The sequence below is a fragment of the Trichoplusia ni genome (genome assembly GCF_003590095.1).
Source record: "Trichoplusia ni isolate ovarian cell line Hi5 chromosome 25 unlocalized genomic scaffold, tn1 tig00000987_group24, whole genome shotgun sequence".
In the NCBI taxonomy this organism is placed as follows: domain Eukaryota; kingdom Metazoa; phylum Arthropoda; class Insecta; order Lepidoptera; family Noctuidae; genus Trichoplusia; species Trichoplusia ni.
In genome coordinates, this window is record NW_020799900.1 from 298 (window position 1) to 18268 (window position 17971).

Below are 17971 nucleotides of genomic sequence, written 5' to 3' on the forward strand. Positions count from 1 at the left end.
TACAACAACAATGTCCGAATGTATTCAATTAAGTTACGATCCGCCTTTCGAGAATCTAGACCCAAACACCGACACCTGCAATATTTTTAGGCTATTCAAATAAACTACGTGAGGACAATCATAATTGTTTAAAATGGTTTGCTCACACCTTTTTTGTCGGGAGCGCTCGGTTAACTGCACGGATAGCCGAGTGGTTGAGGTCATTATGCCAAACGCACTGTGCCCGACGTGTCGCGGGTTCGATTCTAGCTTAGGACATGCATTTGTGTGATCCCCGAATGCTTGTCTTCTAGATTCACAAGGATTAAATACCTTAGTGAGAACAAACAAAAAACATGTCACCAACAGGCTATATCTCATAAAGCGTGATAGATAAATAGCTGAAAATTTACTAATGTTGTATTTTTGTTGCTAATATAACGAATAATAAACACCCGATAAATTTCATGAGTGACTTTTTTCTTTTGCATTAATTAATTTGAATATGTCCTGCAACTCCTTAACTACTGAGGCCTATTTTCACGTCAATAAATAGATCAAAATTTCATTATTTTTGTCTAATTTCTTAGCTAGACATTGCAGATGTCGATCATTTTCACCCTAATGTATAAAATATGATTTTGACAAATGCGTGCACAACCAAATTTACAAATCAAACTTGACATGATAATTTTATCCCTAAATTTATGATTTTAGGTAAATTCTTGCCTTATTTTATGACACCATTCTCTAGAAGAACATAGACATACAAACTCAAAACAAAAAAATGAATCTAAGTGTCTAAATTAAGATGAAAACCTATCTTACGTAACACACCTTTTTACGAAATAAACGATTCCATTCCGATTACATTTCATAGTTTAAAGCATTTCAGGAATGTACTAACTGAACAGGGTGTTTTATTTTCACCACAGATTACGGAATTCCTCGATTCACATTTTGATATTACGTAAGAAAGTCGTTTGCTAGTCACAATGCAGAATTCTCCATGGCGCCTGGCAATTCCTTGTGCTAAACGACAATCTATTCCGAATGTACATCCTAGATTATAAAACTTGTATAAAACTAACCCGACTAAGATTAATAATATTAATGCTACACAAGTCTCTGTGAAGAATGATTTAGTATTAACATTTACATCGTGTGAAACTAATTTCTCATTGTTAGGGCTAGTTGGTAGAGATTCTGTTTGATAATGGTACATAGACAACCTCTTTTCGATCTCATCAATAACGCCTTGCTTTTCGTCAGCTATTGTCTTTTCCAATTCTTCTTTACTTTATTTACATAAGGAATGAAATCAATGGTTTGTTTCGTTATGAATTGGAGTGAAAACAGTCGTTGTCGTAACAGCTGTGTTTTCGTTCAAAGAATTCAGGATTTTTTGAAGTATCATGTTTGTGTCATTGTTTATATTTACAACGTTCATACTGAAGTTGACTAAATTTGAAAATTTTTCATTGTTACTTGTGTTTATTTTTTCAAGTTCTTTTGTAAAATTTTGTAAATAGTTATTATCTTTTGATTCTCTCACTGTTTTAGAGTTGTTATTCATCATGTATAAGATATTTCTAATGTCAATAAGAATATCATTTCTATTGTCTACAGTTTCAGGCCCTTTCGTCTGTGCTGAATCATAATCCTTATTACATGTAACTCCGTCTATATTTTCCCCATTATGTTCATCTAATTTAATAGCTGTTATTTGAATGGGGTTCCGTATTTCTTAAGTTTTACAAGAATGTGGCAAGGCAAAGGATTATCACCAATACTTAGTTTTACAAGACTAGTTCCTGCGAACTCTTCGGCATTCACAGAATCAATTCTATTATGATCCACGATTAACTGCGAGAGACTTTTAACTTCATAAAATCTTTCGCTTAACAAATCCTGTATATTATTGTACGATAAATCTAGAATATCTAAATAAATAAGGCCACGGAAAATTCCGTAGCCAATAGCTGATATGAATTATGAGAAATGTTAAGAGTTAACAAAAGAGAGTTGTCTTTGAACGTTCCCGGTTGAATGAAAGATATTTTATTGTGAATTAAATCTAAGTGCCTAAGTGTACCCAAACCTGAAAAGTCTGCTGCAGTAACTCAGATACACTGTTGTTGCTCAAAATTAAAGTGCTCAAATGTGTCAGTCCTCTAAGATTCAACAAACTAATATTATGCAAACCCGAGTCAGACATCATAACTTCCAGAATCGGGGCATCACTAATATCCGCGAAATCTATATCTGTTTGGACCCCGACAAATTTATAGTTTCCAAGTTTTAGTTCTTTCAAATAATCCAACATGGAAATTTAATTTTTCATTATTCGACAAATCAACGTTCGTAAATCGACAAGATTATCAAATGTATCGTTGTTGAGGTTTTCTATTAGATTGTTAGCTAGACTAATTCGGCCTAAACGAGATAAACCGTATAAAGAACTAGGTAAAATAGTTTTAATTAAATTGTTATTTAAGAATAACGTACTTAGTCCAACCAGTTCAGACATATTTACAGAAAAAGTCTCTAATTTATTGTAAGACAGGTCCAAGGTTCTATGTACCCAGTATGAACAAATACATTGTACTGCAGCTCCTTTATTTCACTTCTAGACATATTAAGCTCTTTTAATTCAGCCATATCATTGAAAGAGGCATTTTGTATGGTTTCCAACAGATTACAAGAAATGTCGAGGGTAGGCAATGAAACTAAGCCATCAAACGTATCGGTTTCAAGTGTACCAGATAAAGGATTGCTAGAAATTCTCAGATTGATCAAATTCCTCAACGATTTAAAGGAACTAGGAGCCAACTGGGTTATAGCGTTTTCAGAAAGATCTAAATATTCTAAATTACTTAGATCTAGAAAATGTTCGTGTTTTATTTGTGCTAAACGATTGTTCCTAAGTAAGAGCGACCGTAAGTTAGAAAGATCATCTTTCTGGAAATCGATACTCACTATCTGGTTATTTGATAAGTCTAGCTGTTCCAAACTTCTTATAGTTTTAAAACTGTTACTGGATATAGAACTGATTCCATTGTTATTGAGAAGCAGTGTATCAAGTCTGACTAGATCACAAAAAGCGTAATCTTCTATTGCTGACAAAAATTGGTTACTCAAATCTAATCTTGTAACATTCACACCATCGAACATGCCTCTAGACAAAGAGCCTCTAACAAATTGTCCGTAATAGAGAAAGTATTTACGGTTTTATTTTTAAACAATCCTTTAGGCAAAGACTTAAATTTATTCCTCGAAAGATCGATACTACTTAAATATTGTAAATTAGTGAATGTGTCTTTGTTTAAAACATCTAGAACATTGTTTCTTAAATCCAGACTGTACAACTGAAGCATGTTTTGAAACAAATTAAATTCAAACGTTTGTATAGCGTTAGAGCTTAAATCAAGAACTTCAAGTTTGTTTAATTTTTCGAAATCAACTAGCTTTAGATTTTTTATTCTATTGTTACTTAGACTTAAAACTTTCAATTCACTGAATCTGAATAGAGAAGAGTTGATGTCTGAAAGGCGGTTGTTTGACATATTTAGGTGCAACAAACTCTTGATGCCTTCGAAACTAAATGGACTCAAGCCTTCAATGTAGTTGTGAGACAAATCCAAAGTTTCCAAATAACCAAACCTATCGAACACAGCATCCGGAATTTTTACCAAGTAATTATGGGAGAGGTTTATTTTTGTTCAGACTACTGTAAGGGTGGTCGAACGTATTCACTTGGATTTCACTTATTGTATTGTATGATAAATCGATTTCCTTCAGGCTATTCAATGCGTACAAATTCGACAGTACAGCTGTAGTCAGCTGGTTCTTTGACAAGTCAAGTAACGCGAGATTCTGCATGCTCTTCAGAACTGGTGTGTAGTCATAGTTGTTATCACTCAAGTCTAGGGAATAAATGACGTTGACGATACCTTGTCCGCCATAATCGTAGGTTATCGGAACTGGTTTAGATGTGTCGAGATCTTTGATTTTGTGACGAAAGACGAGATAGACGGGGTCTAGTTCATATCCTCCGTACGTTATGTGTCTTGAGCAGGCTTCCATGTCAACTTCGTCCATGTTCATGGGTCTGTTGTATGGGTCGTGACGGAATCTGTTCCAGCCTTGGTTGTTGTTGTCAAGGGTGTTGACGCAGACCATGTTGTAGCGACACTTGTTGTTGATGAAGGTCACAGTGCATTGCTCCGTGAACATGATAAGGGTTGTGATGAGGAGGCCTATGAATGGAAATTAATTATTGAGTTAAATATAAAGATAATGTTTGTTGAGATTCTTGTTTTCGGTCTAAGCTTAGTGTATTGCGGCACTGTGTTACTTTTCGAGTCATGTAGTTATGTGGTGTGCAATAATGACTTTTCTATTATATTAGTATGAAGTTTATGAAAATTAATTAACTGAATATGTTTTCCGTGTCTTCTGCTATTAATAGGTGCCTTAGTTTTGTGTTAGTTATTGGTTGATTTAAAAGAGGCACCATAACTACATAGTATAAACTAACTGGACTAATTTTTAACAGTAAAATCCTGAATTTTATCTATAAAACAGGTCATAATTTTTCTTAATAAGTCTATTAAGACCATGAATATGAAGGCGACCGTAAAATTATCGTCAAAAATGAAACGTGCGTGTATCAAGTGTGCCATCTGTGTTGTGATGTGGGGTATGTTGACGGGATGTTTTCTGGTTTGCGCAGGTGAATTTCACCGTAGACGAGATCCGTGCCATGATGGACAAGAAGCGGAACATCCGTAACATGTCCGTCATCGCTCACGTCGACCACGGCAAGTCTACCCTGACCGACTCGCTGGTCTCCAAAGCCGGTATCATTGCTGGCGCCCGTGCCGGTGAGACTCGGTTCACGGACACGCGCAAGGACGAGCAAGACAGATGTATCACCATCAAGTCGACGTGAGTACCTTAAACACCACATGGTGCAATCGTTAACCTTTTGTTGTCTAACATGGACGCCGCTGAGTCGGCGAATTACTGTGCCCTTGAACTTAACCGCTACGGTTCGGTTACAAGTAAGTTGTATAAGTTAGCAGTTTCTAAATTGTTGGGACATCCTAGATGAATAGAAAAATAGCTACCACTTGTAGCTTATACCACTTGCAACTTAATAATCAGCATTACAAGTAAGTGATAACAATTTATTCATGTCATTATATTGAATTTATAGACAACCTAAAGACACCAATAACAGCTGTTGCACAAGTATTAGAAATATTCACATCATTGTACTGCCATTATTTAAATATACTTGAAGTTACACAACCCTGAACAAGTTCACATCTAAACTATGATATGAATCTACATGATGAATGTTCTTTACCATTAAAAGCTGAATTCTTTTTGAAGATTTTTCAGAACGGCCATCTGATCTTACTTTAATTTACCCTATACTAACAGTTCTAGCTATGTTCCTGTCTAACACCTATATTTTACCAACAGTGCCATCTCTATGTTCTTCGAGCTCGAAGAGAAAGATTTGGTGTTCATTACCAACGCTGACCAGCGTGAGAAGAGTGAAAAGGGTTTCTTGATTAACCTGATCGACTCACCTGGACACGTTGACTTCTCGTCTGAAGTGACTGCTGCACTCCGTGTAACTGATGGTGCCCTGGTCGTCGTAGACTGTGTCTCTGGTAAGTTAACTCTACCATTATTGTTAAATGAAATAACCCATTATTATAACCCACATAAATCTCATAAGTACTTAATTCAAACTAGTTCAGAACTGTTTTAAGGCTTTGGTCCCTTTGTTCTATGAAATGTTTAGGGTTATTGTTACAGTGCTATTTTAACTATACTTTCATAGCCTAAACTTAATTTTTAGCATTGCACAATATTTTTTTTGCTTTGAAAGTCAAATCAAATACAAAGAAAGTTGCAATCATTGATGACTGTAATCTATATCATAGTTGAATTTTGTTATTGAATGACATTAAATTCCACTCCTATCACAGCTAGATAAGACGGGAAGTCTTAATACCATTGCAAATATCAAGTGAAAGTTGATAGTGTTTTACTGAAACACCTGATTAGCCAACCTCTGCACCATCTCTTCTTAAGCCTGCAATGCATTATCTTTTTCAGCATTTTAACAAATATGACGTAGGAGAACTAATTTGCAATAGTTGGGTCCACCATTCAATGACATATCCAGATTTGATCAAAGAATATGGTTAAAAACTATTTTCCTCCCTAGGTGTGTGTGTACAAACTGAGACTGTACTGCGTCAGGCTATTGCTGAGCGTATCAAGCCCATTCTGTTCATGAACAAGATGGACCGTGCTCTCCTGGAGTTGCAGTTGGAGCTGAAGAGCTCTACCAGACCTTCCAGCGTATTGTTGAAAACGTCAACGTAATCATCGCCACCTACAACGACGATGGTGGTCCCATGGGTAAGTTTGGCAAATACTGATGGATAAAAATTTAAACTCTTTGTTGAACTTTGTGTAGTCAGCACAACACTGATATTTACTATTTGCAATAAATTATTACTTAGATATTGTAAAACTAGATATTAACTAACTATGTAAATTGATTTTTCGAAACCACAAACTTGGTTAAGTGTTATTTTCATCTAAGAGACATTACTGTTGTATCTTAATCCTCCTTGTGTACAATGTAAAGGTTAGCGTGAAGTTTAAGTGTTAACCTATGATAACCTTTTGTACAATACTCTAGGTCATTCTGGCATTGCATATTCCTTCATACTAATGAAATTACTCCATAGATATTCCTAAAGTGTAAATCTCTATTGCCTATTTGTCATACATAACCTGTTCATTTACTCTTTGAGTCTTACTAAAATTTAATGTAGAATTTTTGTACCCAAACATGTTACAAAATTACCCATATTGTAAGGATAGCAGTGTGTTGATAGCTTTAGAATGACGTACCCAACACCCACGGCTCACTACCGCCTACGCTCTTACCCTTTAATGCCTGTGACGCAATAGCAACTCTATTTCGAATAGCTAACACAAGAAAGCTTTGTGTAAACGTCGACAGAAAATGGGGGTGGGCGGGTGTAACTTTTTTATTCAACTTTTACTTTTTATTATGATATCGCTTAATTTCAACTATCGCTTTTATAAAAACAGGTTTCTAGAACGTGAACAGTAAGCAAATGTGTGTAATAAATGAGATACAAGCGTTTATCGGCTAAGCTTCTTGATCGTTAATATTTTCCAAAAATTAAATCGTCATCGGGGGTCTAGTTTAAACTGTATCTTCCAAGTCACTGTATGTTGTTCCTTTTGTGATTTGTAAATCCCTTGTGGTTATTGTACCGTCTATCATGGCTTAGTGCAACCGGCCCACCAAGGATCTCAAGATACACACATAAGCAAATAACAAAAAAAAAAGAGAGGCAATAGTGTAAACGTGGCTGTCGCGTTAGTATGAATCCGGCATGTTTACAACACGTGATGTAAATCGCGCGATCCGCTTGATAACGCCGCCAAGGTTGCAAGTGCCACATGATGTGCTTTATATTATGTTGTGTCATTTTGATAATAGCTTCAAAAAAAAACCTACTTTGAATAAAAACTTGCCAAATTTTTCATGAATTTCAATAAAAATAAACTTCTACGAGTTACATGTTTTCCGTCGATGGCTATTAATTTCAATATTTTTACAAAACCCATTTACAAAGAGGCTATATAGCGGTAACTGACTTCTGTGGTATAATGATACTGCAATGGATCGATTCTCCTTCGTCCCTGAGCTAGTTATTTTAGCGTTGTAGCAGTATTTTAGGATTTTCAACTAACATGTACTAGCGTAACTGTCGCAATATAGGGTTTAAGAAAATCGATGATGACAGAAAGGTACGAAGATATACATTTCGTTTAGCAGCAGACTGAAAATTATTAATAAGAATACAACAGAAGGTTGAGATACAACTTAATAACACCTCCCAAGCTTTCAATAACTTTCAAGTCCCGACACATAATATTCAACCTGTTTTGTTTAATCAGGTGAGGTCCGTGTGGACCCTAGCAAGGGTTCCGTCGGTTTCGGTTCCGGTCTCCACGGCTGGGCTTTCACCCTCAAGCAGTTCTCTGAAATGTATGCCGACAAGTTCAAGATTGACCTCGTCAAGCTCATGAACAGGTAATTAATGTTAATTGATTTTTGGAGCCAACATTTTGGTCCATTAATGAATTTTTAATGGTAGACTGCAACCTACCACCTAGACTCAGCAATTATAATGGTGAAAATCAAATTAAACGACAGGAAAGTATGTTTTTTATATGTTCTATGGGATAAACGCATGCTTCATCAACAGTGCTAACACCAGTATAGATTTAAAAGACCTAATTTATGTCAACTGCCTCATTTTTAAACTTTCTTACCTTGGCAAAACTAAAAATTCTACTAAATCTTTTTGTAAGGCATCTACACTGGTTAATGGTATAAGGCCCTGGTGTCGGCAAACATCCGCAGCACTTAAAGAGGGCATCATCATATTCAAACACGCTTTTAATATATTGCACAAATTTTAAATGCGTTAATAACTTTGGCTATTGAAGGTTAATAATGTTACCACAAATTGCTTTATATTCGCTAATGTATGCTTGGTGACTGGGAGGTGATAGTCTCGCTGTATTTTGAGGTTATGTTTGAACACGTGTTTTCGCTTCTGGCGAAGTCCTTATTTTTAAGCACCTATTCTAAATAATGAAGATGGGAAAACCTAACTAATTTCACTTCCGTTCTAATTTTGGCTTAGTCGTAAATCTCATATTTTTTTGTTTCCGCGGCAATCTGATTTTTAAATTTAAGGATTCCAATGTCTTCCAGTGCAAAGGACTTCTCTTATTTTGACATTTTGAAAATGCTTTACAAGCTTTCTATCTTCATAAATTATCAAAAGGCTAAGATCTATATTAAGTCAACCAAATGCAGCATTGCAGATGCACATAATGACGCGCTGCGGGCATTGATTTGTACACACCCGACCTCGTTTAGAAACAGTCCTCGGGAAATCAAACTTATTTCTTGATGATAAGGTTTATTTTGTATTGCCTTTAGTAACGGGAAGTAAATGCTCTCGTCTTATGTCAGGCTCACAAGTACCAAGACTTGACGCAACTTGTTTCATAATATCTAACCCCATTGCACTATACAGCTCGGTTACGAAAGTAGTACTGCATCAATAGATCCTCAAAAAATAGTATTCAATAGGTTCGCATTTTCTTACACTTTCGACTTGTGCTATTTTAATGTCATTGCTTTGGGCTATTTTTATCTCGCATTCTTATTTCGTCGTCTTATGCACTTGGTGGGAGGGCTTTCCTTGCGGTGTCATAAGCTCATTAATGCTTTTGAAATCATTAATTCTGTATTCAAAGCCTTAACAGTAATAGAGACTGTTTAAGAGTTGATCCCTTCTTCGTCCCATTGATACTGGGTAAAGTTTCAATGCTATACACCAGCGGCAGACCGGGACAAACAACAAATCTCAACTGGGATTGGTGAACTGTTATTTGTTGACTTTTTACAACGATTGTTGAGATACATTAGTTAATATAAAAACATATTTGTGATAACACTATAGTTTTGAAATAAATGTTAAATTAGCTTGATATGGTTATTATTATTTTGTATTGTTTATGAGTATTATTGTTAATTAAATAATTCTTGAAAAGAAATCCGAAAATGTGTATTTAAAAAAATGAATATTATTTTTACAACCAAACAATTTGTGTCTAGGCTATGGGGAGAGAACTTCTTCAACGCCAAGACCAAGAAGTGGGCGAAGCAGAAGGACAATGACAACAAGCGTTCGTTCTGTATGTATGTGCTAGACCCTATCTACAAGGTGTTTGATGCCATCATGAACTTCAAGAAGGAGGAAATCGACGGCCTCCTCAAGAAGATCGGAGTCACCATCAAGCATGAAGACGCTGACAAGGATGGAAAGGCCCTGCTCAAGGTATATTGATAAATATTTGCTATAAATCTCCTCTTTTTTAGGTTAAAAATGTTATGACAATTGCAACTGACGTAATGAATAACCAGGATTAGTTTATGATTTCAAATAAGTCCCAGTGTTGCCAGTTACTTCAAATAAGCATCTGGGTGTCAAAGTGGACTAAAAGTAAACTTCATGCCGGAATTGGCTGTAAGCTATTGTAGTCTGCAGCCCCATAAACGTATGAGATATTTAAAAAAACAAGCCTTAATAACTTCCTTAAACTATTTTATCGTAAGACTTTTCCTAAATATATATTTTTTGTCGTACAGGTTGTTATGCGTAGCTGGCTCCCTGCTGGTGAAGCTCTGCTTCAGATGATTGCCATCCACTTGCCTTCCCCCGTGGTCGCGCAAAAGTACCGTATGGAGATGTTGTACGAAGGTCCCCACGACGATGAGGCCGCCATTGGTATCAAGGTAAATATACTGAATAAAAAAAATCCTAAAGAATCCTAAAGTTTATGAGTAATTTTATTAATACTAATTACCAAATTTGTTTCTTTTAGTCCTGCGACCCTGAAGCTCCTCTTATGATGTACGTGAGCAAGATGGTACCGACATCCGACAAGGGTCGTTTCTACGCTTTCGGACGTGTATTCTCCGGCAAGGTCGTCACCGGCCAAAAGGCCCGCATCATGGGACCCAACTTCACTCCCGGCAAGAAGGAGGATCTGTACGAGAAGACCATCCAGCGTACCATCCTCATGATGGGACGTTACGTCGAGGCCATCGAGGACGTGCCCTGCGGTAACATCTGTGGTTTGGTCGGCGTGGACCAGTTCCTTGTCAAGACCGGAACCATCACCACTTTCAAGAACGCGCACAACATGAAGGTAATCATCATTTATCAGAACAGCATATAAAATAATGATATAGAATATATATTTATTCTTTAATATTTCTGGACCACAAAAGCTAAAAGTTTTCACTGTGAACAGGTCATGAAGTTCAGTGTGTCGCCTGTCGTGCGTGTGGCTGTAGAGCCCAAGAACCCTGCTGATCTGCCCAAGCTGGTGGAAGGTCTGAAGCGTCTCGCCAAGTCCGACCCTATGGTGCAGTGTATCAACGAGGAGTCCGGCGAGCACATCGTCGCTGGTGCCGGAGAGTTGCATCTTGAGATCTGTCTCAAGGTACGGCCATGTTTATGCATTCTCAAATTGCAAAATAATAGGTGTTATGAGCAAAGCAATGCAATCTTTAATGCTATGTACAGTCCCAGTGTTGCTAGTTACTTCTTGTAAGAATCTGGGTGTCAAAGAGGACTAATAGCATACCTCATACCGGAATTGGTTGTAAGCTATTGTAGTATACAACCCCATAAATGTATGATACATATTATGATACTTTATAGTTGAACTGAAAAAATGGTTACTTGAAAGTGTATACTAATGGAATGCTTTTATATAGGATCTGGAGGAGGACCACGCTTGCATTCCAATTAAGAAGTCTGACCCCGTGGTGTCGTACCGTGAGACGGTCGCCGAGGAGTCTGACCAGATGTGTCTGTCCAAGTCGCCCAATAAGCACAACCGTCTGTTCATGAAGGCCCAGCCCATGCCTGACGGTCTGCCTGAGGATATCGACGAGGTAACTACTAAAGATACTTCATTTTACGAAACTAACTCAATTCATTCACCTTCTGGCACACCCGTGCCGCGCCATAGCGAGTCGGTCGCCTGTCGGCCGCTTCGCTAAGACGGTGTCGGCGTGCAAACGAAGCAGATCGTAGCTCGACCGCATCTAAACGCTGCATAGGACCTCTATCTTTATGTCCATGGACCGCATGCTACGGTGCGGGCGATACATTTATCATATTTGTTTCTCTCAACTAATAGAAAGATAATCAAAGTAAATATGTATAGAAATATTATTTTTTCTTCATTCATCAGGGCCGCGTAAACCCCCGTGATGACTTCAAGACCCGTGCCCGTTACCTGACCGACAAGTACGAATACGACGTCACTGAGGCCCGTAAGATTTGGTGCTTCGGTCCCGAAGGTACCGGCCCCAACATCATGGTGGACTGCTCCAAGGGAGTCCAGTACCTCAACGAAATCAAGGACTCCGTCGTGGCCGGCTTCCAGTGGGCCGCCAAGGAGGGAGTCATGGCTGAGGAGAACCTGCGTGGTGTGCGCTTCAACATTTACGACGTCACGCTCCACACCGACGCTATCCACAGAGGTGGCGGTCAAATCATTCCAACCACCAGGAGATGTCTGTACGCGTGTCTGCTGACCGCGCAACCCAGGCTTATGGAGCCCGTCTACTTGTGCGAGATCCAGGTATGTTCTATCCCGGTGTATGTAACATGCATGTATCCCCGTATATCCAGTCATTTCTTGTTATGTATAATCTTTGTAAAGAGCTTCCTTGAATGCAGCAAGTTTGACAACAACCATTGAAGTAAATAAAATAAAAAAACATTTTGATTACCTTGTTTGACCCAAAAAAGATCGAATTGTTTAGTTTGAAGCAAACTGGATTGCGAGGTTACTGCTATTAAATTTATAAAACATTGCTGTGAATGTTGAGCCCAGCATGACCCCACGTTTTTCCTGAGCGGACTAGCATGCACACGATAGCTCCGCCTTTCCGAGACGTGGCAGATTAACAGTTCTTTGTTTTGGCATCGTCACCCGACATACACCTTGCCTGAATAGGGGAACTAACACACCAACAAAATTATAACTACCTTACTGATTGGAATATCCACAATCAACAAACAATCTGAAAAACTAGCTGATTTTTTAAAGAAAATTTAAATATTTAAGTAACTCCAAGCAAGTTGTGCTTGGACTTACTACAATAAGTCACTAACAGTGACAATAAAATTGCGAAATTAAATAAAAATAAAAATTATTATCTTAAATCACACATTTCAAGAAATGTTTTTTGTACAAATATATAAGAACTTGTGATAAAATAATAACACTATTGCATTTGCACTTTTGAAACAGTGTCCTGAAGTAGCTGTGGGTGGTATCTACGGTGTCCTGAACAGACGTCGTGGTCACGTATTCGAGGAGTCTCAGGTCGCTGGTACTCCTATGTTCGTTGTGAAGGCCTACCTGCCCGTCAACGAGTCGTTCGGTTTCACCGCTGACTTGCGTTCCAACACTGGTGGACAAGCCTTCCCGCAGTGCGTGTTCGACCACTGGCAGGTCCTGCCTGGAGACCCGTGCGAACCCGCCTCCAAGCCCTACGTCGTCGTTCAGGTACGATTTCATTCATCATAAGTTTGTACATTATATTTCTTCAATTAGTTATGTGCCTATCATAGTGGCAAATCTTCTGGCACACCCGTGCCGCGCCATAGCGAGTCGGTCGCCTGTCGGCCGCTTCGCTAAGACGGCGTCGGCGTGCAAACGAAGCAGATCGTAGCTCGACCGTGTTTAAACGCTGCATAGGACCTCTATCTTTATGTCCACGGACCGCATGCTACGGCACGGGCGATACAAATGAACTTAATTATTTCGTAAATTTTGATGATATAAATGTCAACACAATATTAACAATATTTTTCTCTAATCTTTACAGGAGACAAGGAAAAGGAAAGGACTTAAGGAAGGTCTCCCGGACCTAAATCAATATCTTGACAAACTGTAAACGTCGTAGCTAATGCAATCCATACTGTAATATATGTAACATTATTGAGCGCGCCTCACGCATTATACAATTTTTACGTTAACATAATAATATTATTTTAAACATAGTACTGAATTGTATCGCCTCAATTAAGCTGATGCGTTTGATGGAAAAAGTTTTCAATGATTTGATTTTCGGGATATGAAGGATTTTATTGTTTTGTTTTAGTGTGAGTGTTAAGTATATTGTAATTTTATTCAAGTCAAGGATGGGTACCCAATAGGCAAAAAATATTGATTATTAGAAAGTCGGAAACCGTTATCGGGGATGAATAATCCAATGCACTGCACCTGATAGACTTTCATTCTCACAATGCAAAGTAGTAATGCACAATGAAATTTGCTCACAATGCTGAGACTTTCTTAGAACAAGGTAAATAACACATTTCTTAATATGTGATGTTCATAGAATCGAAGTTTTGGATTTTTTAATATTACTCTTAAATTCGTAGCCTCGTCAGTTCATGTTTGAGTTCTCCGGTTGGGACAAAAATTAGTCGACCGATCCCGATTAATACGCGTGAGTAAACCGTTGAATCATTTAATACTTACCTTGAATTGTAATTGCTCTAAGGTTTACACTTTAAACTTCCTACAGTTATTTTGACGTCACAAAAAACCGCGACCTCCATTAATTTCATCTTCCACGTTATCTAAGATGTTTTCTTTGTCCCGCCCCGCTGTTTACAAAGGGCCCTTTTTCTGCATAATGAGTGCCAATAATTGTATCCATTCGGTCTGTGAGGCGTCCCAGCGAATTACTTTAAGCATTCATGAGTGGCAACATTTTTGACACATTAGCAAAGAGCCTGGGTGCTGGCATTATGAATTTTTACATTCGCTTATGTTCGATATGAATCAATGTAAATGTCAAAATGAAAGTACTCGGGATTCATGGAGCTTGGCATTTTATTTCGATTATGTGGAGTGCTTTAGCCAGTTAGTACTTCAAAGTCATTTCGAGGTTTAAAGCAATTGATTGATATGAAACCTGGCTTTTAACGTTTGGAATACACTCATATACGGAGAACTAAATAGACAAACTACAAAAAATATGTACAATTAGGGTTCAGTACAGTATCATAGGCCGAAAGTAAAATAAATTTACAACAAAATTGGTCACCCATCAGCTATAGTACCTACCTTATCAATCGTTGCTTATCTTCAGTAAAAACTTATATAATACATAGGCGTTATTGATTCAAACCTGGTTTTAAGTTTTTGTTATGATACGGCAACAGGAATACATACATCATCTGTGACAAATTCAACCGTTTAACTATTCATCTAAAATTAAATTCTGGTGACCAGTAGTGGCTGATGGCTACCCTTTGGATACGGAACTATAAAAAAGGATCATTTACCGGTTTCAATGCTAGTTGTAGTTGACCTGATGAGCGGAGAAGAATTTAAAACACATTAAATGGTTGGCGATACAGGTAAAGTGTATGTTCTTTGTGTATATAAATTAACTTCTCTGAGAAAATTATAATCAGCTGATCAATATGGATGAAAAGTCAAGTTTGTTTTTCATATTCGAATGTTGCATTCTTCGAAGAATTTATTTATTTTCTCAACTGAAGCAACCGTTAAAATATGAAAGGGTTTCTCTGAAAAACGTTGTATTTCAATCAATCTCTCTTGTTGAATTGAATATATTTTTAGGGTTACGTAACTTATGGATTGAAACGGAACATTTTCCGCATTTTTGTTCAATTATTTTATTGATACCGAAACAGTATGTTTACTTTCGATGTTTGCTTTGTATATGTATTAAAAGCGTTAATGCTAGTATATTTTAACAGACGCTCCGCTATCTGTTAAATTTATCCTTCTATGACTTCTCAACAACCGTCGCAACTAGACAATCGTTATTTTCACAGATGATGTAGATCTGGTGCCAAAAAGTGTGTTTAGCAGCGATAGGTACTGCCATAACCTGTTACATTAGAAGATTTGGACTTGTCTCCCAACGATAGACAGCATTACTAAGTCAATAAACTCAAGTAAAACCATAATAAACAACGTGCAAATAAACACACCACATAAAAGTCTGCGAAAGAATTTTCATGTACAATCACCATCCATTATCCAACCATCAGGAATACACGAAACTTTTCTGATAACCTCCAGTACGGAGACCATTAACCCATGTACGTTCGCGATGTAAATGCAATAAGTTGCAACCGTACAGTCGGTAACATTCGTGTCACGTATTCACATGCAACGTAGGAACTTTCGCAAGACCCCCTGGGTGGTAGCCTGTACGTTTGAAATTAACAAACTTGGCTATGTACAAAAATGTATAACATTTGCAGTTGTAAAAGTTCGGTCACGTTTTTCTGTTATGAGGAAACTCTTGCAGGTGCTGTTGATATAGCGGCCATTTTGTTTTATTCTAATGGAGTAACAGGTAACATCTGAAATGTTTCGTGTAAAATGTTTTAATATCTGCTTAGCTTGGCGTTTTGGTTTATAGTTCAAAAGCTGATTTGTTTAGATTTAAATAAAACCTCTTCAATATGTTGTATATAGTTTGTATAACCAGAGAAAAAAAAATAAAAACATTTTTTTTTTCGTAAACGGTTGAGCGATAATACACATAATATAAATATGACATAAATATTGATAAAAAAAATTTTATTTTATTTCTATCTACTATTCTTCTTCGCTGGCTCCTATGCATATCCAAAAGGACGGAATGGATGGAACCACAGGGCACGTCTAGTGTTTGTCACTTGCCATTTACCCAGTGTAAACAAGCTGGTTTATTGGATGAAACACAGAGTAAGTTTATCCTTGAGTATTCAGCTAACTCATGCCTCGTACGACACATTAACACTCTAGGGAATGGTCCACAACTAAATTGATGCATTAAGCTCTGTACATAATGTTGTAAAGTGGGGCAAAATGGAATGAAAAAGGAAAATATATGAAAACTATTTTTGAACTATTTGTGAGCTTGAAGGCACTTCAAACGATAAAGTGTTGATGTTAAAATTATCTTCATGTTTTGTATATGTATATAAATGATGTGCAATGAATTAATAGAATGCTGCGATATTATTATGACTATTTTATAAATTCCAAGCTTGTATTATCAAAAAGATTTTATTTCAACCGTTATAGAAAATAATGATCAAGGTTTTGCTATGTTGTTATATTGCACGATTTAATCAAATACCGGAAAACAATATCGCATGATATTCACCTTAATCTAATATATATAAAATTCTTTTGCTATGGAAATCAGCTAGTTTCTATAAAAATCTCATTAGCGCGCGGATACTGCCTTCTGTCTACCACACCGCAGACCAAGTTTACAACATAACCTACTTCCTAACTGCATTGTATTCATCTAAGATTCAAGGTTTTATAAATAGTATATAACGGTCTGTTAAATCGGCTTATAATACATGTAGTTGATGTCAATTTTACGATCATCGGACGATAAAAACTTTAGAGATTGGTCAACATAAAATGGGAGTTTAACGATTGTGGATAATAACGTCGCCAAATCCGTGTCGGATGAAAAAATTAAGAGATTTGCGAGATCCGGATCCGCAGTTATAGGGGATAATGGATCGGCTTTTTTGTAACATTTCTAACTTCATCATTTTTGAGATATCGACAGGTCATGTTTTGCCAGCATCTGAATCGTACTGACGTTATAACGATCGATGCTAGCTATTACTTATATGAAATGATAACAAAGGAAAAATGTTTGAGATATATGGAAGGGAAATATAAATTGTCGGTATTTTAATTAAACAATTTGTTTCGATTTTGTGTATGTCGTCATCAGTCTAGACTTTTGCAACTATTTTTGAGTCGGCTTCCAGTGTAAACGGAAGCAGCTTCGCTTCAATGTTTTACAAGGAGCGACTGCCTGTCTGACCTCCTCAATCCGGTTAGCTAAGCAACACGATACCCTAATTATACTGTTTATCAGGCTTTGTAGCTTACTAGTTGTATAAGATGTGTAAATAACAGCCCACAATTAATGTGCCTTCCGAAACAAGACGGAGTTATGGCATAGATGTTCACCCACCCGAACTTATTAATCATAGCTTAACCTGTGACTCATCATCTTGTGCAGTTGGACTTTGCCACGACCTTGTGTATGATTGCCCTTAATATATTTTTAATTCAAGGATAAGTTTCCGATCCAATAGAACTCAGAAGGGTGGAAAAAAGTGAGACCAAGCGAGATTTTCTCCGTCACTTAGTGAAGAAAATGGTCCTTCCTCGCGTTTAGAAAAATTAAATAAGACACCTAATATTTACACTTATCTACGATGCTATTTTGAAGCAC

General features: G+C 37.1%; 2 protein-coding genes across 2 annotated transcripts; one reads left to right on the top strand and one right to left on the bottom strand.

Annotated features, from left to right (window-relative positions):
* Window positions 1-3137: 3137 nt before the first annotated feature.
* On the bottom strand, window positions 3138-4597 carry LOC113506785 (chaoptin-like). Its single transcript, XM_026889624.1, is given in 2 exon segments — window positions 3138-3698; window positions 3700-4597. Coding segments are annotated over 2 exon segments (1077 nt in total). The 5' UTR covers window positions 4216-4597.
* Window positions 4598-4688: 91 nt separating this feature from the next.
* On the top strand, window positions 4689-13700 carry LOC113506786 (translation elongation factor 2-like). Its single transcript, XM_026889625.1, is given in 13 exon segments — window positions 4689-4929; window positions 5473-5666; window positions 6230-6337; window positions 6340-6426; window positions 8011-8146; window positions 9749-9971; window positions 10283-10429; window positions 10519-10845; window positions 10951-11142; window positions 11420-11599; window positions 11902-12294; window positions 12970-13227; window positions 13550-13700. Coding segments are annotated over 13 exon segments (2499 nt in total). The 5' UTR covers window positions 4689-4744; the 3' UTR covers window positions 13619-13700.
* Window positions 13701-17971: the final 4271 nt, after the last annotated feature.